The sequence below is a fragment of the Myodes glareolus genome, chromosome 15, assembly GCF_982192425.1.
Source record: "Myodes glareolus chromosome 15, mMyoGla1.1, whole genome shotgun sequence".
NCBI lineage: Eukaryota > Metazoa > Chordata > Mammalia > Rodentia > Cricetidae > Myodes > Myodes glareolus.
This window is the reverse complement of record NC_142040.1, coordinates 31,884,819-31,910,918: the sequence shown is the minus strand read 5'-3', so window position 1 is coordinate 31,910,918 and position 26,100 is coordinate 31,884,819. Positions and strand designations below refer to the sequence as shown.

The 26,100-nt window shown below is 38.9% G+C and overlaps 1 protein-coding gene across 1 annotated transcript in view; it reads left to right on the top strand.

The window, feature by feature from the left end:
• Cwc27 (CWC27 spliceosome associated cyclophilin) overlaps positions 1-26,100 on the top strand; it is a 183,516-nt gene that overhangs the window by 104,022 nt on the left and 53,394 nt on the right. The window contains exon 12 of the mRNA XM_048442956.3: positions 7,042-7,139. Within this exon, the coding sequence (XP_048298913.3) occupies positions 7,042-7,139 (98 nt within the window). The remainder of the gene's footprint in view (positions 1-7,041; positions 7,140-26,100) is intronic.

Below are 26,100 nucleotides of genomic sequence, written 5' to 3'. Positions count from 1 at the left end.
TGAATCTATAGATTGCTTTTGGTAGAATTGCCATTTTTACTATGTTGATTCTCCCAATCCAAGAGCAGGGGAGGTCTTTGCATTTTCTGGTAACCTCCTCAATTTCTTTCTTCAATGATTTAAAGTTCTTGTCAAATAGGTCTTTCACTGCCTTGGTTAGAGTAACCCAAAGATATTTTATGCTATTTGTGGCTATCGTGAAAGGTGATGTTTCTCTGATTTCTCTCTCTGCTTCTTTATCCTTTGTGTATAGGAGGGCAACTGATTTTTTGGAGTTGATCTTGTATCCTGCCACATTACTAAAGGTGTTTATCAGCTGTAAGAGTTCTTTGGTAGAGTTTTTGGGGTTGCTTATGTACACTATCATATCATCAGCAAATAACGAAAGTTTAATTTCATCCCTTCCAGTTCGAATCCCCTTAATCTCCTTATGTTGTGTTATTGCTATTGCTAGAACTTCAAGCACTATATTGAAGAGGTATGGAGAGAGTGGACAGCCTTGTCGTGTTCCTGATTTTAGTGGAAAGGCTTTGAGTTTCTCTCCATTCAATTTGATGTTAGCTATCGGCTTGCTGTATATTGCTTTTATTATATTTAGGTATGATCCTTGTATCCCCAGTCTCTCCAACACCTTTAGCATAAATTGGTGTTGAATTTTGTCAAATGCTTTTTCAGCATCTAGTGAGATGATCATATGGTTTTTTCTTTCAGTTTATTTATATGATGGATTACATTGATAGATTTGAGTATGTTGAACCAGCCCTGCATCTCTGGGATGAAGCCTACTTGATCATAATGGATAATTTTTCTAATGTGTTCTTGGATTCGGTTTGCCAGTACTTCATTGAGAATTTTCGCGTCGACGTTCATGAGTGAGATTGGCCTGTAATTCTCTTTCTTGGTTGTGTCTTTGTGTGGTTTTGGTATCAGGGTAACTGTAGCTTCATAAAAAGAGTTTGGCAATGATTCTTCTGTTTCTATATTGTGGAATACATTAAGTAGTATAGGTATTAGCTCTTCCTGGAAGTTCTGGTAGAATTCTGCATTGAAACCATCTGGTCCTGGGCTTTTTTTGGTAGGGAGATTTTTGATAACAGCTTCTAATTCTTCACGACTAACAGGTCTATTTAGATTGTTCACCTGTTCTTGGTTCAACTTTGGTATATGGTACTTATCTAAAAAAATGTCCATTTCTTTTACATTTTCCAACTTTGTGGCATATAAGCTTTCGTAGTAAGATCTGATGATTCTCTGAATTTCCTGTGTGTCTGTGGTTATGTCCACCTTTTCATTTCTGATCTTATTAATTTGCATGTTCTCTCTCTGCCGTTTGATTAGTTTGGATAGGGGTTTGTCGTTCTTGTTGATTTTCTCCAAGAACCAGCATTTTGTTTCATTGATTCTTTGGATTGTTTTCTGTGTTTCTATTTTGTTGATTTCAGCCCTCAGTTTGATTATTTCCAGTCTTCTACTCCTCCTGGGTGAATCAGCTTCTTTTTTTTCTAGTGCTTTCAAGTGTGCTGTTAAGTCTCCAATGTGTGCTTTCTCCGTTTTCTTTAATTGGGCACTTAATGCTATGAACTTTCGTCTTAGCACTGCTTTCATAGTGTCCCATAGGTTTGAGTATGTTGTGTCTTTGTTTTCATTAAATTCAAGGAAGACTTTAATTTCTTTATTTATTTCTTCCTTGACCCAGGGGTGATTTAATAGTTGACAGTTCAACTTCCATGAGTTTGTTGGCTTCCTGGGTGTAGCATTGTTGTGGAATTCTAACTTTAATCCATGGTGATCTGACAAGACACAGGTGGTTACTAATATTTTTTTGTATCTGTGGAAGTTTGCTTTGTTACCAAGTATGTGGTCAATTTTTGAGAAGGTTCCATGGGCAGCAGAGAAGAAGGTATATTCTTTCCTCTTTGGATGGAATGTTCTATAGATATCTGTTAAGTCCATTTGATTCAATACCTCCAATAATTCTCTTATTTCTCTGTTGAGTTTCTGTCTGATTGATCTGTCCATTGGTGAGAGAGGTGTGTTGAAGTCTCCTACTATTAGTGTGTGTGGTTTGATGACTGCCTTGAGTTCTAGAAGTGTTTCTTTTACATAAGTGGGTGCCTTTATATTAGGGGCATAGATATTCAGGATTGAGACTTCCTCCTGATGAATTGTTCCAGTTATGAGTATGAAATGTCCATCTCTATCTCTTCTAATAGATTTTAGTTTGAAGTCAATTTTGTTAGATATTAGAATGGCCACACCTGCTTGTTTCTTAGGTCCGTTTGCTTGGAAAACCTTTTCCCAGCCCTTTACTCTGAGTAGATGTCTGTCTTTGTGGTTGAGGTGTGTTTCTTGTAAACAACAGAATGTTGGATCCTGTTTTCTTATCCAATCTCTAAGTCTGTGCCTTTTTATAGGTGAATTGAGTCCATTGATATTAAGTGATATTAATGACCAGTGGTTGTTGACTCCGGTTATTTTTTTTGGGGGGGGGGGGTGTAGTGGAGTGTATGTTTTTCCCTTCTTTGAGTTCTGATTGTGAAGGGTCGCTAGATGCCTGAGTTATTGTAGGCGGTGTTAGGAATGTTGGATTCCTTGGGTTGTGATTTGCCTTCTAATATTTTCTGTAAGGCTGGATTTGTAGCGACGTATTGTTTAAATTTGTTTTTATCCTGGAATATTTTGTTTTCTCCGTTGATAGTGAATGATAGCTTGGCTGGGTAAAGTAGTCTGGGCTTGCATCCATGGTCTCTTAGTTTCTGCCTTACCTCTATCCAGGACCTTCTGGCTTTCATGGTTTCCATAGAGAAGTCTGGTGTAAGTCTGATAGGTTTACCTTTATAAGTTACTTGATCTTTTTCCTTTGCAGCTCTTAATATTCTCTCTTTAATCTGTATGTTTTGTGTTTTGATTATTATATGCCGAGGGGATGGTTTTTTTTTTTTTGATCCAGCCTATTCAGTGTTCTGTATGCTTCTTGAACCTTCATAGGGATATCGTTCTTTAGGTTGGGGAAGTTTTCTTCTATAATGTTGTTGAATATATTTTCTGGACCTTTGATCTGCAATTCTTCTCCTTCTTCTACCCCTATTATTCTTAGATTTGGTTTTTTTATTGTGTCCCACATTTTCTGAATGTTTTGTGATGAGAATTTGTTGGATTTGCTGTTTTCTTTGGTCAGAGCGTTTAATTTCTCTATGGTGTCCTCAGAGTCTGAGATTCTTTCTTCTATCTCTTGTATTCGGTTGGTTATGCTTGTTTCTGCAGTCTCTGTTTGTTTACCTAGATTTTCCATAGCCAGCCGACCCTCGACTTGTGATTTCTTCATTGACTCCATTTCAGTTTTCAAATCATGAACTGTTTCCATTATCTGTTTGATTGTTTTTTCTTGGTTTCCCAGAATTTCATTTACGGATTTACTCATTTCTTCAAACCTTTTGGTATATTTCTCTTCCATTTCTTTACTCATTTCCTCAATCTTTTTATTATACTTATCTTCCATTTCTTTTCGGCAGATTTTCACCTCCTGTTTAAGTTCCTCTATTATTTTCATAAAGATCCGCTTAGAGTCGATTTCTTCTATTTCTTCTCGAGTAGGGTGTTCAATTCTTCTAGTTTCATGATCCCTGGATTCTGGAGATGTCATGTTGCCTTTCATGTTGTTGGAGGAATTCTTGCATTGGTCCCTGCCCCTCTCCTCCTCTCTGGATGAAACTCCTCAGCACTCTCTGGATAGAGCTCCTCAGCACTCTCTGGATAGAACTCCTCAGCACTGCAGCAGGGATAGCTGGTATTTTCAGGACCCAGGAGACAAAAGGGCGGCAGCAGTGGGGGCAGGGAGGGGTCCCTTGGAACACCGAAGACCCTGCCGCAGAAGCTGAGGAGGGAGGGGCTGTGCTCTCTTCTGGGACAGAGAGCCCAGGCAAGCACCCACTCACCTCTCTGGATAGAACTTCTCAGCACTGCAGCAGGGCTAGCTGGTGTTTCCAGGACCCAGGAGACAAAAGGGTAGCAGCGGTGGGGGCAGGGAGGGGTCCTGTGGGACACCTAAGACCCTGCTGCAGAAGCTGAGGGGGGAGGGGCTGTGCTCTCTTCTGGGACAGAGAGCCCAGGCAAGCACCCACTCACCTCTCTGGATAGAACTTCTCCTAATTTTTATAATCTTTTAAGTGGGTATATGTTATATCTTACATTTCTTTCATGCAGCATTCTTATACTCTATTTGGAGATGTGTGGTAGTTAGAAAGGTAGGACCAAACTCAAGGCGAAGAAAGTATCCACACTAGATTTGAAAATAACTATATAGTAATGATAGTTGATATGAGATTGAAGTGTCACTACATAGTGGTACAGATGAGAAAAATTCCAACAATTTTAAGTTAAGAAGATAAGAAATAAGACAGAGAGAGAGAGAGAGAGAGAGAGAGAGAGAGAGAGAGAGAGAGAGAGAGAGAATGTAACCAAGACAAGGAGCAAGGAGAATTGGAAAATCTTGACTCCAAAATGCTGAAAAGTTGGATTTGGATGGAATTTCAGACAGGAAGTAGTTAACATCTTAAATGGCAGCGAGACCATCTGGAAAGAGGTGATCTGAACATTGGCCACTGAACTGGATTAGTGCAGAAACAGTTTCAGGAGACCGTAAGAGGGGTAGATTGCAAGATTGTGAAGCAGACTGTGTGTATAAACTGCTCTTTCCGGATGGAGTCCATGTGTAAAGATAATAATATCTTGATTTCAGCAGACTGTAGAGAAATTTGAATTTGTTTGCTCAGTGAAAAGATTAGTGAGTAAGAGCACTTGATTGTAATGTGGAAAGATAATTTCTATAATAGAAAGCTAAACATTGGATCCCAAACCTGAGTGCATACTGAAGTATCAGGGGCATTCATTACAAGGGCAGATTTCCAGGCGGCATCTCATGGCAAAGGTTACCCTTTTCTGTAGAGGTTTATCTCTTAGAACAGGCCCCTGAATGGATAGGGGAGAGCCTGAACCATACTCAGTTTATCCTAAGCAGTTATGTCATATCCACAGGGTCAGGTGGTAAGACAATTACGAGCTCTGATGAGGATAGTAGTAAACTGACTGTCAGTACAGTATCTAGAATTAATGCGATGCTAATGGGATTGCTATAGGTGAACCATGAAGAAAGCTAAGGAAGTGGCTTGGTGGCTGCAAGCTCAGTAGAAACGAAAGACTAAAAACATTTAAAAGGTAGTGAACATGGATCAGAGAGGGTGGTTTCAAACTTTATGATCTTGAAAACAAGTAGACCCAGAATGGGGATGTTTCTGTAGACGGGTGAAAGAACTGAAACATGCATGCTTTAAGGCTTTGCACTTTGATAAAACCTAGTGCTTGTTAGTAAGTACTGCAAGAGGACTCAGGACCACGGAGAAGTTTTATACACAGAGGTGTCCATCCTTTTGACATGGTGACACAATATGATCATGCAGAATTCATGCTCAAGAGGTGTAGAATTACATTACAAATATATATTGCAAAAAAAGCTAATGATTTTAGTGGCTTTGCAATTTTGTGTTGGACTGAATTCATACCTGCCCTTGTCACATGGGGCTGTAGGCTGCAGGTTGCATATACCCACAAGACTGAATCATTGTAGAACTATCCAAATGTAAGGTCAGGGTGTGGTATCTGCTTGAGCTTCTAGTCTCTGTGAGCATCCTTGATCCAGTCTGACTTTTCTGTAAATTGAGTGAATACTTGTCTTTAAGGATATAACTTACCTGACTCTAACTAATCACAATTGGCTCTAAGAGTTTGTATTAGTCATTACAGATAGATAGATAGATAGATAGATAGATAGATAGATAGATAGATAGATGGGTATGTATATATACATATATATTTTTATACATATATCCTATATATATGTATAAGCTGGATATATATATATATATATATATATATATGCTTATAGTTTTCAATGCTAAAAGGCCAAACATCCTAACAGCTTTGGCAAGACCCCTACCTTAGCTGTGTTAAGCTGTGTTACCTGGTTAATATCAGTGTTGAAAGTATGTTTAAAAGACAGATTATGTCCTGAAACAGGAAGCCAAAGATAAATTGGAGTGACACAAAGCCTTCTAAGGAAAACCCCCTCCAATTAGCCTAAGGACTTCCTACCTCTTTGAGGTTCTTTCCTTCCTCTATCATGACTGAGGACAAACATTCATCCCCACGACCCCTGGGGAATTAATAATAAACCATAGCAAAACTATGGTCAATGACATGAATAGTTAATAATTGTGGTCAGTAAGTAAATTTGAATTTTCTACCCTAAAACAGTGTTGCAGAATGACTTCTAAATTAGCTAATGACTTATAAATTAAGTCATTTCCTTGTAACACATGATATAACATGTAAGTTATCAGAATATTTTGACCTAGAAGGTTTCACAGAAGAGAAAATTACATGCCAACTGTGGCATTAGATGAGTTAAAAAAATTGGAGTTGGGGAGTTACATTAGAACAGGGTCTCACTTTGTAGCCCAGGCTGGCCTGGAACTCACCATATAGCTTAGACAGACTTTAAATTTCCATATTCCTTCTGCTTCAGCCTCCCAAGCACTGAGAAAACATAAATGACCAAACTATGTCCAGAGAGCTAAAAATCAAATGAAACTACCATGTAATCATTGCTCAATAAATGCAATCATCCAAATGCCTGAGACTATAGGGAATATCTCATTCAAACTGCCACTTAACTTCTAATGTTTAGTAGGGTTAGGGTTAAGGGTTGGCATTAGGGTTAATGGTTAGGCATTATGGTTAAGGGTTAGTGTTAGTGTTATTTGAGAAGGAAACTATTTATAAGTTCTTAGACTATTATTGTGAAAATGACGACTTAGGAAATATCATTTACCTATTCACAGATGTATGTACATGGCAGAAAATTAGTTAATTATATTATTGACTATTTTTTTAATTTAGTGCATCTAAAAATAAACAGTTCTGTTTATGCTAACCCAGTTTTTCTGTCAGCATATTATAAACTTACACATCTTCTTTTCTTTATAGTGAAGAGCTCAGAAAAGAAGCAAGGCAGCTAAAGCGGGAACTCTTAGCAGCAAAACAGAAAAAGGAGACTGCAGCAAAAGCGGAGAAAGGAAGTGAAGGTAAGGGCTTTGACAGCTTACATCATCTTTTGTTTAATCTGTATGTGTGTGCGTGCATGCGTGCGTGCATTCGTGTGTGTGTGTGTGTGTGTGTGTGTGTGTGTGTGTGTGTGTGCGCGCGCACGCACGCTCCACAGATCACCCTCTGGTGACATTCATCAGGAGCTGACACTTATGATCTGAGGTAGTAAGCTGCAGCTTACTGATTGTCTGAGCAAACTCCAGAGATCCTCTTGTTTCCATCTTCCTGTCGCTTGGCCTGCAGGTGTGTTCCAGCATGCCCAGCCTTTCCTGTGGTTCTGGAGAGGAGATCCAACTCAGGAGCCCATGCTCGCACATCGAGCACTTTAGAAAATTAGACACTGCCTTGGCCCTTATACTGTCTCTTGATAACCATGTTTACCGCCTCCCTGCCTCCTTGCTTTTCTCCTCTCCCTTCTCTGGTTTTTTTGATTTTTTGTTTTTCTACACTTGCCCTGGACAGCTACCAAATAAAATCTCCATTTCAGGAAATGATTTTCTGAGAAATAAATTTGATGCAAACAGGGCCATAATTACTGCTTTTAAGTAAGCTAAATGAGAACTTATGGAGCACTTAAACCAGAGAAGACAGTGTGGCTGAAATGCACAGAAGCTCCTCATTCTTCTTGTATTGATTGCATTGCTTTAGACATCTAAGGATTGTAGAACTATGCTAGGACCCATACAAACATTTGTGTGTTGGTTTGAATGGCATTAAATACCTATTGGATTTTTGTTGTTGTTGTTCTTGTTTTAACACGTGTGTCCATGTGTGTATTTGTGCATTCTGCACATGCACATAGGTAGGGAGGTATATAAGGTTAGAGGACAAGTTCAGATCTTAGTTTGAGCCTTCCATGTTGTTTGAGTTATGGTCTCTTGTCGCTCACCACTGTGTACTTTGGGGCCAGCAGGTCTTGAAGCTTACAAGCTTCTCCTTGTCCCTGTCCCTCAATTCACCAGAGGTACACTGAAGATACAGATGAATGCCACCATACCTGCTTTATGTGGCTTCAGGGGGTGCTAACTTAGGTCCTCATACTTGTAACAAGCACTTTTCCTACTGAGCCACCTTACCTGTCCTGTTTATGTTTGGTTCTTCTCTATAATTAAGACAGTTTAAATAGAAATGTATATAAATAGATATAAATAAAAAGTAATTTAAGCTCATCAAAACAGTACTGTATTGCTATCCAAGTTTCTGTAGTTTCCAACTTCAAGGCATTCAGTGCCCCCTTTGGCTTCTGTGGAGAGCTGTAGCAGAGATTTTGTCACAGGTGGGTACTCCTAATTACTAGATCAGAAATGAATAACAGAAGGAAAACACCTCTCTGTTCAACAGAAATGCTATCACCTCTTTAACATGCTTTTAATATAAGAAACAATCCCTTGGGGAAATTACATATAAAATAATCCTTACTAAACTTATTTCACATCTATACTGCTAATAAAGCTTATTTCTACTCTGGATTATAGTTTAACTACATTGCTAGCTGTGAATAAATTCATCTTTTCCTTTAATTTGGACTATTAATAAAGTTTTAGCAACTTATTAAAATATATACACCAGGGACTTGAATTTATCATCAAGGGACTGCCTTCATGTCAAGCCATTGGGAGATATAGTACAAATACTCTCTGAATTACATCCTTTAGACACATGATATGTTTTGCATTTGGCATACTTCTGTTTTGTATTGGTACATATATTTTGAAGACTAGACACCTGATGTAATTTCTTAAGCAGAATCCCAATAACCACTTAAAAATCTAACCGATAAAAACACTCCATGCTTTACAAAAGCATTAGGGTGAAGCTGTCTGCACAAAGTAACATGTTACAGCAAATATACGACACATTTCAGAGGCAACTGTATAGAGCAGAAGAGGGTATTGGATCCCATAGGACCATAGTTAAATAGACTCTTGTGATGAAAGAGCATCAAGCCATGAACCCTGTTTTATCATCACTATGTGTGCTCTATGTGTAGTTTTGTGCAGCCTTTCCTAGAACCTGTTTATGATACACATTATGGATTACCTTTTTCTTGGAATCATGGTTCCTCTAAACCTACTGTGAACTTTTGAAATTGACAGGTGTTGGTGGGATGATAGTAGCGAAATGATTATTCTGAAAGATTTGTGCATTTCAGAAAACTCCACTTTATATTTGAAAAAAAGTATTGCTATGTAATTTTTAGACAAATGGAACTTCTTCCTGTGATTATGAATGCTACCACCAGCCATCTTAAACACAAGGTTATAGAAGAAAAATTGGATTTGAATATCTTTCAGTATATGTCAGAACTCAGCCAGCCTTCCCAACCAACAGATATTCCAAGGTTAGAGCCGCATGAACTCTAGAAGAAATCCAGGGGTTCTTGTTTGGTTTGTATGGTAAGGTCACACGGAAAAAGGAATTAGAAAGTGTTATTTGACCTTGGCTTTTAGAGTTGTACGACAGTTGAGCTGAATATTCTCATGAACCTATTTAGGAAAGGTGATATTGCTACATGGCTGTGGGGCTAACTTTTGTAAAGCGTCTTATTTCCGTCCAAGACCAAGTTATCTGAGTATTATGGGATTTGTTCTTTTGAACATGTCAGCTATATATCACAGTTTAATTCATTAATAAACTAAACCTTCAGACAATTTTGAATGGCAAATTTTTATGTAATATAGATCTGTCTTCCATATGAATTTTCACCTAATACATGTTACTATACCTGCTCTTCTGGAGAGACCATGCATTAACAATAGTAATTCTAATTAATAGTAATTCTGATTGTAATACTTCATTGTTTATACGAATATTTGGGTGCTAGCAAGAGAGGTCAGCAGGTACTGGCACTTACTGCACACTCCTGACTATGAATCCAATCCCCAGAGTCCTTGTAAGGGTAGATGGAGAGTAAGAATCAGTTCCACAGCGTCGCCCTGTGACCCCAAAGGTGCATGAACGGCCTTGCACACAGACAAACACACAGACGTACACACACGAGTCGCCCTGTGACAACACACACAAACGGCCTTGCATACAGACACATGCACCCACATGTACACACACAATAAGAGTATCTTAATTTTTAAAAGAAATTTTGGAAAATTATATATTCTCAAAATAAGTAAGAAAATAAGAAAGCTCTTAATTTCATTTACTAGCAGGGAAAATATTTAAACCTTCATTTTCTTATTGTAAATTTAGGAATAAAACACCTTACATATACTCTGGCTTCATATTATTGAGAAAACTTTTAATAAGATTACATTGCTGTGTTAAAAATAATAATTTTAAATTTTCAAGAAGAAAAACATATAGCTGTTCCTGCTTTTATTTTGCATCCTGCCTAAAACCTACAAATTGAAAATATGAGTTTAAGTACTATTAGTATTATGAAAAGCCCAGAGTCAATATGGCCATTTTAAAACTTATAAAACTCTTTAAACAAACTTTCTTTTCATGTTTGTCAGTCATAGTTTTATAAAGATACTCTGAAAGTGTGAATGTATGTACCTTCTTAAGAGTCCAATGACATAATGTCCTGGTTTTATGATTGCATCTGACACGTCTGAACATAGGCTGGTGACAGACTCTTCATACATTCTTTAGAATGTAGGGTATGGTAGTTGAATTAAAACACACTTGGGAAGAAACGTGAAAGACCAAGAAAGCCTTGCGTCCTAATGCTTGTGCGTTAAAATGCTAGTTTGAGTCTTGCATGAATGGACATCCCCATTCAACCAGGTATTCTCATAGGTGTGGTGTTTCCTGTGGGGAACGGCCATCTTAGGAAACCTTAGATTAGGCTTTAATTAGTATTTCTATGGGTGTTATCTTTATCCAGTTCCTGGACCAGATTCATATTCATAACTGATGACTTTTAAATCTATTCTATCACACTAGGCAAGTTACTTTGAAATCTGACCTCTGCTAGTCTTCTGTTATAGAGGAAAATAAATTTTGCCATCCCTTGAGCCATACAATATTATCAGTTAATAGACATAAGTGTACTTAAGAAAAACACATAATTTTGCCACTTCTATTTACTTTTCATTTTTATTACTTCCATGTATGTGTACATGTATACATATGGGTGCAAACATACCACAGAACGTGCATGTTGGTCAGAGGACAGCTTGCAGGAATAGTTCCCTCTTTTGGTTGATTACAGAATCTGCAGTAGATTCTGAGAGTAAACACCCAAATTTAGGTAAACAAGGAACACAGTGTTTGGTTTAGATACTAGCAATGTCAAAAGAGATTTATTGCAGGATATTCTAGTTTACAGCCTTGGGGTCTTGTAAATCCCACTGTAAATCATCCTGGCTTGTGCATGGGATTGCTGTGGGAGGTAATACATTTAAAATAAGATTGATAATTAATTGATGATAAAGTTGACTTCTTGTGTTTTTTTTTTGAGTCCTTTAATAAAATGGATAATCATTCTCATTAAATTATGTCTAAATCTTTTCTGGGTTTTCTAAGTTTGCCTTCTTAGAACTAGTAAAAACTGAATGTAGTCACATAGAGGTACAGGTTTGAGCCTGTCTTTAATCAGCTCTAAGGAGATACGGTGTTGGAGCCTCCTTGACATTCTGAGCAGATGGTCCTCACTCTGATTCTTGCCAGAAGGGGAACCTGAGCTTATAAATCAAGGAAGACTCTCCAATCCTCTTAAGGAAACACACCTCCAAGGTGCAGAAAACCTCTCGAGCACACGGGGCCATTTCAAGTTGCTCTTTACTGTTTCTTAGTACTTAATTAATCAGATGGGCCCCCGGGCTTGACTATGTTGTGACAGTATATATTATTTAACTACTTCCTGTCTATCCAGCGTATAATGTTAAACTAGCTCAATCTTGGGGCTGGAGAGATGGTTCAACGTTAAAGCACTGGCAGCTCTTCCAAAGGTCCTGAGTTCAATTCCCAGCAACCTCATGATGACTCACTGCCATCTGAAATGAGATGTGGCACTCTCTTCTGGCATGCAGGCAGAACATTGTATCCATAATAAATAAATAAATCTAAAAAATCTTGTTTTTATGAGAAACAAAAGCACACATGGACTCTTTACTCCCTGCTAACCTAACATCACACATGGTGAGTTTCCATTGAGCACACTGGTTCTTTCCCTAGCTTTTAACTTTCTCCAGGCACTACTGAGTCATTTTCCCCAACCCCTTAGAGACCAAAGTTCCAGAATTCACTTTCTTCCATAGTCACCTCCTGATGTAGGTGTTAATTCTAACTTTACTTGAATGAAAGGTGAAGTATATTTGTGTTTGATTCATAGATACCCTTTCAGGCCAGCCATCATTCTGCTTCTTCTCACTTAAGGTCCAAAATGGTTCAAAAAGTAATGAAGATGTGGGCAGTTATATATGGCAGTGAATACACCTTCCTTAGTTAGGGTTTTTTTGCTGTGATAAAACCCCATGACCAAATGCAACTTTGGAAGGAAAGGGTTTATGTCATCTTACACTTCCACTTCACAGCCCATTGTCACTGACATGACGCAGCGTGAGCTGACAGGACAGGAAACGAGCAGAAGCCACGGAAGAACGCTGCTTACTGCTTTGCTCCCTGTGATTTACTCACTCTGCTTCCTTGTATCACTTAGAACCACCAACCACAGTGAGCTAGGCCTTCCCACATCCATCATTTACCAAGAAAGTGCCCCACCGACTTTCCTGTAGGCCAGTCAGGTGGGGGCATTTTCCCAGTTGAAGTTTCCTCTTCTAAAAGAATTCCAGCTTGTGTCAAGTTTACATAGCTAGCTAACATGGTGTGTGGTGTATATCTCAATTATTTCTTAAGTAATAAATTAGCAAAAAGAAAGTCAGAGCAGGAACTACCCTATGGATCTTTCTAGCCCACTACTTTGTGTTTATTTTTGTTTTTAATTCTGTTACTAAAAGCCATACTGCAAATATGTAGTATGCTTCTAGCACATGGGAAGAAGCAATATGTTCAGTAAAAGTCTTTAGCAAATGTCAAGATATATGCCAGTGGCTATATAAAGAATTGAATCTTTTGGTAACGTAGATGAGAACGCTGTGTGAGTTCATGGTTCTTGGGGACCACCATGTCACATGGCAAATCTCTGGTTGCAAACCTCTTCTTGATTTTCCTAGAACGAATGAATGCTTTTCATTTGGATTTTACAAGTTAGGTGGTAACTTTTTTTAATGAAAAGTCTGGAGAGGAAATGAATTATAAGTATGTAAGTGAACAGAAAGGGAAAGTATCATGACAAGAGTAGTGCATCATTGTAACTGTAATGCCAGCTTCATGAGACCCTGTTTCAGAAAAATAAGTAAATGAATCAAGGTTAAGTAACATATCCTTGAGAAAATACTGGAATTGTGGAGGAGCACAAAGATAGAAAAGATCACCCATATAATCCTGTTGACCAGCACAACTGTGGTTAATATGTAGTACATGTTTGCTCAAACTTTGTCTTGATGATAGAAACATACCTCGGCTCTATTAATGTGATTTTCTTAGACTTTGTAACATGCTTTTTGAAAATCTTTTTATTGGAACTGACCAACAACTCCTAAGTGATCAGTTTGCTTGCCAGCCAACGTAAAGCATATAGAAACCGTATGTACAAAAGGGGGAAAAACTCCTCGTGACTCTCAGCTCTGGGTGTAAAATATGTGCAGTGTTGACAGCCAAGGACTCCATTCTTGAGAATTAAATTATGTCTACTTCCCACTCAAAAGAAAAAAAAAAAAGCTTACTTTTAATCTGTCCCTAATTGATTTGGTAGTATACCACCTCTTCCTTTCTCAAATAGTTCCTGATAATTCAACAAGAAAACAGTGGAGTTGGGTTAGCTATTTGGATCCTAAATTGAAATAAATATAGATTTTTCCACTTAGAAAGTAATAGAGATGGTGGGGCATATGTGTGTATACTTGATTGTTTTGCTTTAGTATTTAGATTCTCTCAGGAAGAACTAATATCATTAAGTTTGATTATAAATAGTGTTCCCATTTGGAAATGGAGTTTTTGACTTTTTCAGACTAATGTCAAGATCTTATTTGACATAAGATGTTTTTCTTTTATGCAACATTTTTGTGAAATTTTTTGCCATGAATGACAAGTACGCACAGTAGCTCATGAGTGCCGAGCACCTTCAACACCCTGCCGTGCTCAGTCACATTGGGAGAAGAGTCTCCCCAGTTCCACGGTGTGCACCCAGCTCCACGGTGTGCACCTGCACTTCTGTTATCTGAGAAATGATACGGGGCAGCTTGATCTGCACTATGTCAGCTGGCTTTCTTACACGATGGAATATGCTGACAATTTTAAATAATTCCATTTTCAGAATTCTTCACAAAAACTCCTGACAGGTGTTACAATTGCAGCTCTTGTCTCAGTATTATTTTCCTTAAAAATCAGATAATCACTAAATTGTTTTATTGGTTACCTAAGACCAGTTGAAATGTCAGAATAGACCAAAAAAAAAAAAAAAGAGTGATGAAGTTCTCTAAACTAACGTCCAGATACTAGGAAATCATTTACAAGTGACTTGGGTGACACAAGAGCATTGTACACTGTTTCTTGTTATTGATTTTAGAAAGTGGCATAGCAGTATGTGCATACATCCGACTCAGATGTTATTCAGGCAATAAGTGTTAAGTATAGCTAACCTACTTCTAAAATGATTTGAAAATATAAAGAACAAGCCAGCTTAAAAGAGAAGAGATTACCCAAAAGTGAAAAGTATAATAGCTAACTTAAAAATTCAACAGGTTTGATAGCAAATTAAACACCATTATGAAGAATATTAGTATATTGAACGATACTATTGAAAAATAATATTTAGAAAATATAGAGCTCAATAAAAATTGATAAAGAAAGAATATACTTGGAGAATGAAGACCTACTCAGGAACACAGAAGCCGAGAGACCTTGCTACCTGCAGACCAGCATGGAAGGAAGTGCTTAACTGCGCACTCCAGGCATCAGTATCGCCTAGCTACAAACCTTGTGAACTTGCTTGCAGGATGTGCCCACTAGTGCCAATAGTGGCAAGAATGTTAGGGGAATAACCCACCACTTTTTGATTGGATGTTATACATGCTCCGTGAGACAGAACCCATACCCAACACTTCTAATGAGGTAAGAACCTAAGGTTAAATAAGCCGAGAGGAAAACCTAGTACTGTTAATCTGATAAATGGGCATAACAATAAAAGGACTCGTAATGACACTTGCTCTACTCACAGATCAGTGTATTGCCCAACCCTCACGTGAAGCTTCCTCTTTGCAGTAGATGGAAATGAACACAGAGACCCACAGCTGCACTGTGGTCAGAGACTGAGAGACTTTCAGTCAGTATAGTCAGTATATTCAGTATACAGCCTGAATAAGATACCTTTATCGCAGCCCTCCCCTCATGGCTCAGGGATCTCTGTGGAAGAGGGGACAGACAGACTGCAAGAGCCGTAAGTGGTGGATGATTTTAAGGAGTCAGACACTCCAGGAGAGATGCGCGTGTGAACTGAAGTGATGGAGCACACCCACGGTGAAGTGCTTCACAAGGCAAGGCCCCAGCACATTGAATACCTTCATCTCTTCTCTTTCCACCTCTCCTTTCCACTCTTTCAACCAGCCTTCTGCTGCCCAGACCATTGTCACATGCCCTCTGCATCAGTAACAGAAACTGCCATTTCATAAATGTAATGTGTACTCTGTGCCAGGCCTAGGGCACACAACAGGAGCATCTGGATGCTTGCATTGTCTTGCTGCACTGGTCTAAACTGAAGAGCATGGGTTCTTTTCATTCTCTTTACTTGATGCTCTGGAAAGTTTCTTAACAGTTCCTTCTCATATGTTCTCATTAACATGTCTCAAGTACCATTTTCTCATATTTTGGCTGCTTGTTTAGTATAATATCCAAATAATCCAATTCAAATATTCCCACTAAAAATCTTTCCTTTCACAATGAAATTATGTTTTATAAGGTAATTTTACAATATTTTCCATGTTAGAGTAACTATTAGAAATATATATTTTATTAAAGAATTCAAGACACAAAAATCATTAAAATGCTATGATTTCCATTGGTGGCAGATACCATCATCAGATCTCGGTTTTCAACAGTCAGTTAAGAACACAGCCTTTGAAGTGAGAAAAATCTTGTTTTGAATCAGCTGGTGATGTTGGATAAGCTGTCTGTTTGATAACTAGAGTTAAGCCACAGGATAGGATCCACAGATAGGAGAGAGGGAGCAGAGCCTTTGATGTAGGAGCTCTTGTGGTGCTTCAGGACGGTCCTGACTCACTGGTTATGATCACAGTTCTCAGGAGTCGGGTCCATCGCCAAGGGAATAGTAAAGTGTTCACCAGTGAGCCAGGTGGACTTTGCTGGCCCTGCATTGCTTGTTCCCTCAGCTCTATGAGCTTATTGCTTATGATAGGGGTTCGGTGTGGAGAGTACATGATGACTTTCACTGTAGTGAGTGTATACTGACCAGCTGCTCCCTGTTGAAGGTGTTCTTCACAATAATGGTCTTCATTTTGGGAGGGTTGATAGGCACAGTATCCAGTTTTTTACTATGAGCTGCTAATGTCAAAGTTCTCATGTAGTTGGAAGGGAGGCTTTGTGTTCTCATTCCTCTTGCTTTGAACTATGTGACTTGGGCTGAGAGATTAGTTTTGTGATGTTCATTTCTTCTTCCCTCGACTTCCATGTTCCTCCATTTGCTGTAAGCTTCTCCATGTAGCTTTGGACTGGGAGACTGACTGAGGCACTGCAGTCTTGGCAGTCACTGGGGTGTTTCCTTATCCAGTTAGGGAAGTGGTTCTCAACTTGTGGATCATCATCTTTTTGAGGTTAAATTCAGATATTTATATTACGATTCATAATAGTAGAAAATTAGTTATGAAGTATCAATGGAATAATTTTATGGTTGGGGGTCACTACAGCATGAGGAACTGTATTAAATGGTTGCAGCATTAGGAAGTTTGAGAACCAATGATTCAGGGAGTTGTCTTCACTGTCCCCCTTGTTTTACTTTGTTTTACTATTACATATGTGCTTGGTGTGTGCTTGCCTGCCTTTGTGTGCACTTGTGGAGGCCAGAAGTTAGCATGAGCTGTTCTCTTCTCTTCACCTCAGTTCTTGAGTCTAGGCCCCTTCCTGAACCTGGAGCACGCAGTTTCTGCTAGATCGATTGGCCCAGAAGGCTCGCGAGTTCAGCCTGTGTCTATCACCTCCGCACTGGGGCTCACTGCCTTTCTGCCTGAGTGCTGGGATCTGAACTTAGGTCCTTATGCTTGCCTAGCAAGGTCAGAGTCACCTCCCCAGCCATAGTATCTATTCATTTATGTGTCTTATATTTCTTACAACTGTTTCCAGAAAAATGGATTCCAACTGTTTTCTGTTAATAAACAGAAGCCCCTCAGTCTGATACAATGCTTAGTTTTATATGTCAACTTGAACAGACTACTGGTCAACCAGTATTCTGGAAGTGCATGTGAAGGCACTGGGGATAGAAGTAACTTGTGAATTAGCCTGAGTAAAGCAGGTTGCCCTCCCAAGTGTTGACCTTCATCCAAGCAGTTGAAAGTCTGATAGCTTAATGAGTCTAACCATCCAGAAGGTAAGAAGTTCTCCTGTGTGACTACCAGGACCTGGGCATGGGTCAGATTTACACTGAAGCATTGGCTTTTCTTCAGCCTCAAGCCTTTGACTTTCAGTCTGGAACTAAAGTGTGATCAGTACTCCTGGGGTTTGGAGGAGTCTCAGTCCTTTGGACGCTGAATATAATGCTATCCTTAGCTGTACAATTTAAAATATTATTATAGCCATTAAATATAAATGGCTTATATATTTCTGTATTTGCATGTGCACACATGTGTTCTTGCTATATCAAATTAACAGATAGGTCTTGTTGCTTCATATTGTCATTTGGGCTCAATAAATTTATTATCACAAATATTGACCAGAATAAAATTAGAAATCTAGACCAGTTTCTTAGAATTAAACAGAGTATATCTCTAATTTTTAAAGTGTGTGTTAGTTCAAAGCTGGATCTTTTTAACCAAATTATCTTTACATAGACTTACCCCATATTAGAGAGATTTCAATGAGGTCACTTATTTATAGATAATTCCCCAAACCACTTTTCTACCTCTGAGTTCAGCTTTACATCTTCACCTCTTTCCAGATGATTGTTCAAAGCTAATCATGATCCAGAGTAAATGTATCATAACAGTCTCCAGGGGCCTCTGAAGAGATGGCCTAGCAGTTAAGAGAACTTGGTGCTGTCACGGAAGACCCACATTCAGTTCCCAGCATCCACGTGGCATCTTGCAACCATCTGTAACTCCAGTTCCAGAGGATGATCTGGCTTTTGTGGGCAATGTGCACACATGTTGCACATGCATACATACAGGCAAACTCAGGCACATAAAATAAAAATCAATACTTGAGGGGTAGGTGACGTTGCATGGAGTCAGGCTTTCAGGAGGAGGTGTGTTTACCATAACTGTAATACCAATTTGTATGATTATTGAAAGGATTAAAATCTGAGATGTTAACAAAATCCTTTCATGTGTTCTCATCCTGTCCCCTCTTAAATATTTACATATTCTTCAAGATCTACAATGATGTAGACTAAAGACCCTTTTTCTGTTTCTTCACTATATATTGTTGTAAACCATTGTTGATGAATCCATGACGAAACGTACGCTTTCTTATTTGTGTCAGGTTTCTCTTACAGTTCTATTGACAAAATATGTTCCACTATTTTGCCTATGAAATGTTTGTTCTTCATGGCTTACCTCAAACACTTGGTGTGAATATATCTCACATTTATTGCTGATCTAGTAAACCAAATATAGTCATTTCTTAAAAATAATTGATAAAAATTTAATTTCTAATCATAAAAGAATCATTTACATCAGACTTGCTATTTTTGTTTCACACATTAGAAGTCTCCATTTGATTTTCCAATCCATGTTTAGTCTTTTCTACTGTCTAATCATTTTTCCAGGATAATTTATAAAACAAACATACTGTTGAAGTGTCTGTCCTGTAGGGCTTACATTCCAGTAGGACACTGAGTGAATATGGACTGTCAGTGAAGAAATAAATACACAGAAAAATGACAGGTTATGGCAATTCTAGCTTTTAGTTATCAGGGAAATGGTTCTCAAAATTTCTGTGTTGTAAGGGAAATTACTGGGTTACAGATTAATAATAAATGGAAAGAAAAAGCAGAACTTGAGATTTACTTTCAAAGAATGCCTTTCTCATTTACTGCCCTAGCTTCTAAGTCTTGGAACTGGACTTAGTCATATTTTTGTATTATGAACTCTTGGTCTCCTTTGGTTTCTCTAAAAACAAGATAAATTCTTTGAAACTATTCCTAAAGAAAGGGATGCATAGCTATAGAATAGCAGTGTTTATTGCATTTATTCTCACAGGTACATAGATTAGAAATATAGTTCCTTCTATTATTGTTGCTAGTTTATAATAGCAATATGAATGTGCATATATAATCACAAACATGTTACTAAGTCAGACTGAACAAAGACTACAGTTTTTAAAGTCAGGTTTTAGTTGAGGTGATATGTGGCTTGTGAGTTAATGGAAAAGTTTAACTTTTTTAGTCCAGCGATAGAAGGATGACAACAGTTTCAGAATGGTTACCTCAGTTTGTCATTCTGGCCAGTGTTTACCAAGTAAGGACAATCAAAAGGCTCACTTGTCATTGACATCATTGGTGTTCACATAGGTTACGTGTAGTCTGTATTATAAAATCCCCACAGCTGAAGAAATCCCAACAGAGACTGTCATGTTTATAGAGTTTACCATGCACATTGCCTGTTTTCAGAGTCCTTGCATCCCTTCCCACAGACTTCAGGAACTTTCTCTTGTGTTCTTAGAAGGCTTTTCTCTTGTCTCTAACCCCATTCATTCCTTCCATTCCCTCACAGATAATTTTCAAATCTCCTTTCTCTTCTGTGCTTTCTCCTAAATCTGATTTCTGCTATCACCTGCTTGTGAAAGTTTAAGTTTCCAGATGTGTCCTGTGTAACATGAAGGTCGGCTAGCTTGTTGGGGTTTCCGTCCCACCCAGCACCCCACAGCCGGCAAATCCCAAAGAAAATCACACAAAGTCTACATTAGGTTATAAACTGATTGGCCCATTAGCTCAGCCTTCTTATTAACTAATTCTTACATCTCATGGTAACCCATAATTCTTGTCTGTGTTAGCCATGTGGCTCAGTACCTTTTCCAGCGGAGCGGGTTACATCTTGCTTCTCTGTGGTCTGGGCAGGAATGGGGGAATGGGCTTCCTCCTTCCTAGCCTTCTCCTGTTCTCATTGCCCCACCTCTACTTCCTGTCTGGTTGACCCGCCTATACTTCCTGCCTGGCCAATCAGCATTTATTTAAAATATAATTGACAGATTACAGACAGTTCTCCCGCACCAGTCCTGAAATCTACATTATCCATTTCTCTGGTGTTGTGAGATGGGTTATAAGAGGCAGTGGCACCCATGGCCACTTGTCAGTCCTCATTTTGCACCACCCTGTGCTGCATCATGTCATATTAAGCGCTTGGTTTTCGTTGTGTTGCTTTCTCTTAGCATTATACCTTTGCCATCTGTCTGCCTTCAGGCTTAGTACACTCCTTCATCGTGCGTGAGTGTGCATGAGTTTCCTAGTTCAGGCATGTAACAGAATGTTCTCACTCATGTCCCCTGGGCAGTAAACAGGAGCTTCTCCAGGATTTGTCTTGGGGGACTTGTAGAATTATCAGGATTAGGAAATTAGTAACACTGGCCACCAACATTTTAGCTTCATCTTTTGTTTTTCTAATGGGCTTTGCAGTTGTCTTTGTTTTCCTAGCAGGGATCTAACCCAGGACAATGCCAAATATGTCTCTGTGGGAGTCTTTAAGATTATGTGTCTCATGTCTCCTCGAACTTTCACCATTAGTTCTAGTATTCGGTTGTCTGTCATTAGTTTTTATCCCACTGGACAAACTGCTCTCCTTGGCAACTCACTCGGTCAGGTAAACTCCTGGAACCTGAGCCCATGCACTCTAGTTTGTGGGTTGGCTCTTGGTTGGGGAGCTCAGCTCCGCCCTATGTTCTTTTGACATACTTCTGTTGTAAGTACTTGGTGTCTTTAACCAGCTGTTCGAGTTGCGAATTGCCCTTGGCCTTCCTAAGGACTGAAATCATCTTGTTTTCTATGGAGCTGTGCTTACCACCCTGAAAGGATGTTTAGCGATCAAGGTCTGGTCACTGGGTGCTCATGGGATTTGCTGCTAGGCCTTTACACTTTGCAGAGCAGGGAGAGGTGCTCAGTCTTAACTACTGCCCCACTTTGCAGGGCATGTTCTGGTCTCCCTGTTTCTTCTAATTTGTTTTCCAACAGTAAAGATCCTCAGTTCTTTGCTGTTTCTTTTTTATCAAAAGAGAAAAAAGTTACTTTTGCTCTAGTATCACCAGTATAATTATACTTCTCTTCATTTTTATTTTATGATCATATATTTACAAAAACAAAGAAATAAAGGGTTCTTATAATTTATTTTAATGAGGTTGGTAATTACATAACTAAATGTTTACGAGGCATATTTGCCTCTCTGCCACACTATCAGGAGTGTGTTTTCCCAGTATACTGCTATCACAGACATCTAGATTTGGGCTCCCTTACTCTGATTTCGTGGCTTGGAAATCTGTAGTGTGTCATTTCAGAGCCTAGTTTCCTTGCCTGAAAGTAGTAATATATAAATATTTTATTGCAGTCTACTAAATTGTGCGTGGATGTGTGTGTATCACCACTAATTACTAATTTGTTAGCATGGCAGTCAGCGAATTATAACTGTTATATAAATGTCAAAACACTTATTTGCATATGTAGAAAAATAATTCATTATTCATTAATAATATGTTGGTATGTGGAATATATTGTTTAAGATTAAAGCACTTTTTTCTTCATTTTTGTTGTAGTTGGTTTTTGTGTGGTATTGAACATCAGACCCAGGGCTGGTATATGCTAGGCAAGTGCCCTACCATTAATCCACATCCCTATCCTGAATGAAGCTCTTTTAAGGATAAGAGATGGTATATTTTATGGTAGTAAAAACTTTGCCATAAATCTTTTTTAAACAAATGAGTGATGTGAAAACATTTAAGACACATATATAATATATATTTTATATAATACATTTAAAGCATATAAATCCATAAATTAGGAATCATGCTTTGTGTGTAACAAAGGCGTGATGAATACATGTGTTATTTGCTGGCAGAATGTGCTTGGTTAGCCTGTTTTTAGCTTCATGCTTGCAACACGTAATAAAAACATTGGCTTTCCACAGCCAACCAAATATTTGTTTTGCTGCTACTTACTCATTACTGTAGACTAAATAATTTTTCTTGCCTTCAGCACTATAAATATGGTTTTAGTCCAGACTTTGGTCACTTCAGGCTTAATTTTATGTCTGTTCATGCAATGCCCCATGTGTGTTTCATAATAAAATTGTAAATATTTTATCTTCCATTGAACAATGAATGAGTCATTGGACTCAGGTATACAGAAATAATTCTAGAAGAAAAGGGTAATGGTATCTGCTGAAATGAAGCGGGGGGAGGGGAGGCTTCTGGCACAGAATGTAGAACTACGCTCTTCCAAAGGGAAAAGCAGATCCTGAAACTCTTCAATGTTTAAAGCAGGCTATCGTGTATGCCTTTCAGTACAAATGGTGATAGCTGTGATAAATGTTCCGTCAGTATGGTGATACTGCTTGTTTAAAGAAGAAAGGAAGGAAGGAAGGAAGGAAGGAAGGAAGGAAGGAAGGAAGGAAGGAAGGAAGGAAGGGAAAGAAAGAAAAGAAAGGCAGAGACAAAGGGGGAGGTGTAAAATTAATGAATAAAACAGCTGTCACCCCAGATCATGTCACTGTAATCTCTTACTAAGGAAAAAAACTCCTGTTTATAAAAATTTTGTTGTTGTTGTTGTTATCAATTTAATATTATAAAGGAATTGATGTCAGAAATTCTAACACAGAGCAAAGCATTGGTAATTAACATTTACAGAGTGGCAAGCTGCTTGTCATTATGGTGTGCCATGAAGTATAGCGTATTTCAAAGTCGAGAGTCTGTAGGTAGGTCTGCCTCCATTACTTATCCTCCTGTACTAACCGTATTACCACTTCTTGTCTTTCCCTCTGCCCTCCTGAACCTTTGATCCTGTGTTTACTGAGTTGCCAGTTTCCTCTCCTAGTCCTAAACATCTGCTCAGCTCTACATGACTTTCTTTGGCTTGTAATTGTTCAGAACATGATCTGAGCTACATATGATCTAGACCGTCCCTGGGGAAGAGTAGGATTTCCTAACTCCAAACAACTGGAGGAAAACTACTGTTGCTGTTGCTACCAACTCACCTGAGCCCATGCCATTTCCTGGCCTGCCCCCTGGCACTGTACTGCACAGCTTGTGGTGCTGGGCCAGTTCTTCTAGCTGTGCCTTGCATGTGCCCCATCACCTACTTGCAGATGTCATTGTAGCAGTTCTTTCTCTAATCAATCTCCTTTGAAATCTATCAGACCCTATCAGTGCTTTCAAAAAACAAACGAACATGAGTGGGTTTCATAGAAAACCAAAGTCCCTCCATGCGTCCAAGCACTCCATGGATTCTGCACCTTCTGCTCCTGCCTTACCGCTCTTACCTCATTTCCTTGTGCTTCTCTCCCACACTGTGTTCTAGGCTCAGCAGCCTCTTGGATCAGAACGGCAGGGAAGGCTCATTTCCTTCCCTGCTCACATCAGCTCTAGACTCCCCTGCCCTTCCTGGCCGGCATCAGCTCCCCACGGCATTCTCCGTGTTATTTATCTCGCTCACGTTATATGCGTCACAGGTTGTTCCTCCCCTCGGGAATGTTTTGTCTGTGCCTTCATTGTCTTCTGCATGTCTATACAATATCTTACCTTCTCTCAAAAAATTTTGGAAAGTAAGTTGCATAAATAAGTATTGACCTAGAGTGACTCTAAGCAATAGTGATATGTCACTTAGAATTTGAACATTAGTATTCCATTGCCGAAAAAAAAAACAAAACAACAATTTGGTAGTGAAAAAGAAGATAGAAGAATTATTACTTAGGCAGTCCACTGTGTTTAGCACATGCTCATACTTGAGGAAAACTTGATACATGTCTTTGTTCCCTCCCTTCATTTATCTATGACAAGAACCAGGGGAGGATGGATCAACTGGTATTCACGTAAAGCAACTGTGATCAGAGAAATCTGTTAATGTTTTTCCCCCACAATGTCACCCTGTGACTGATAGGACATACGTTGTCCAAGAATGTATACAACTATAAAGCAAAATCCTGTGCAATAATATTTTGTAAAATATGATATAATCCTTGCAAGTCAAGAAACTAGCCCTTTCCCCAGAAAAAAAAATGCCTATCCTATGGCTATAACTTGAAAAGAAATGGACTATATTGAGGATTTTAGTTTTTTCTGTATTGTGAATTAAATTCTTGTATAATAACTGAGAAGTAATTTTCTAGTCTTTCTTACTAGCAGTGTGTACTTTTTACACAATGAAATGGAGGCTGTGTTCCTTCGTGGCCAGATGCCTCCATATTTCACTCCCATCATCCTCTTCTCAGCCAGCAATTACTGCCTTCAGCACCCATTCAGGTACAAGGCCCAGCCACATACTCAAAATCATATGTAATGAAGACTGTCAGTAAGATCATAAATTAACTGATTAATCTAAAAACACTGTGATTGTAACTTTTTTTGGTTAGCTTATAGAAAGACAAGAGATACCTATAAACTCTCTCACTGAGAAGTTATTCCTAGTGATTACAGCATGCTGGACTCCAGTACAGCCTCTATGTCTGTCACTAATTATGATGTGAGTCACTGATTCCCTGTTTGATGCTTCAGAATGCATTCTGGGTTTCTAAGGCTCCTGTGTCTGTCAGGGACCTACTCATCACCACACCACAGATAAACAGATGTTGCATTCACAAAGCCTGTGGAGACGGTGATGGCCCTCAGACCTAGTGTTCAGTGAGGAAAGCACAGTGGGCACCCTCTTGTATGAACACGAAGTCAGAGGTTGAAAGAGATGAAAGTGATGGGCTTTCGGTCTGGGGCTGAACCAAGACATCTGTGTTGAGAAAGAAAGAGGTCTATTGAAACTGCTTCGCCGCGCCCTTAGTTAGCCTGGTAAAACTGTCTCAGGTTTTACTTCTTTTCTGCAATTAGGCAGGCAATTTGATTTCCATCTGCTTTTTATATTTGCGGCGTAAGTTGAATGTGGTTTTTGATTGGCCTAGTAAGTAGTCAGGCCTGTCACAGACTAGGACTTACTATTTTTGTGTTCAGTTTTTGTCTGCTGTTGCTTAATCTGCCTAAAGCAAAAAGATCTTAAATCAACTAGAACTCATCTCAGCTGCGGGTACACACTTTTAGGTGACCATTTATTTCCTTGAGACACGTGGTTCATGTGAGTATTTGAATAACTTCTTGTACACATTGGTCATTTTTTTGACATTCTTTGATTCTTCGTTTTTTAAAACTTAGAAACATTTCTTATATCAGCAGCCTGTGATAGTCTGTTCCACCCTGGTTTCCACATATCGTCTTACTGCTGCTTCCTAAAAAGGAAGCATTCCCTCCAGCCAGCCTGTTCCACCTTGTTTCTCATCAGTAGGTTTGGCACCAGTCCAAGTTCTGTCAACACTATTCCATCAGATAAATAACTGTTGGTAACACAGAGGATGAGGTTGGTGCTGTGCGCACCAACACCAACAAACAGCCTTAACAGCATTCCCGCTATGTCTGCTTAGTCTGCATTCATTGCTCGGCTGGAAGTCTAGCCTCATTTTTTGTACCTTGGTGCTGAGGGTAATTCTTGCCCTTGCAAGGATGAGCATCTCTCTG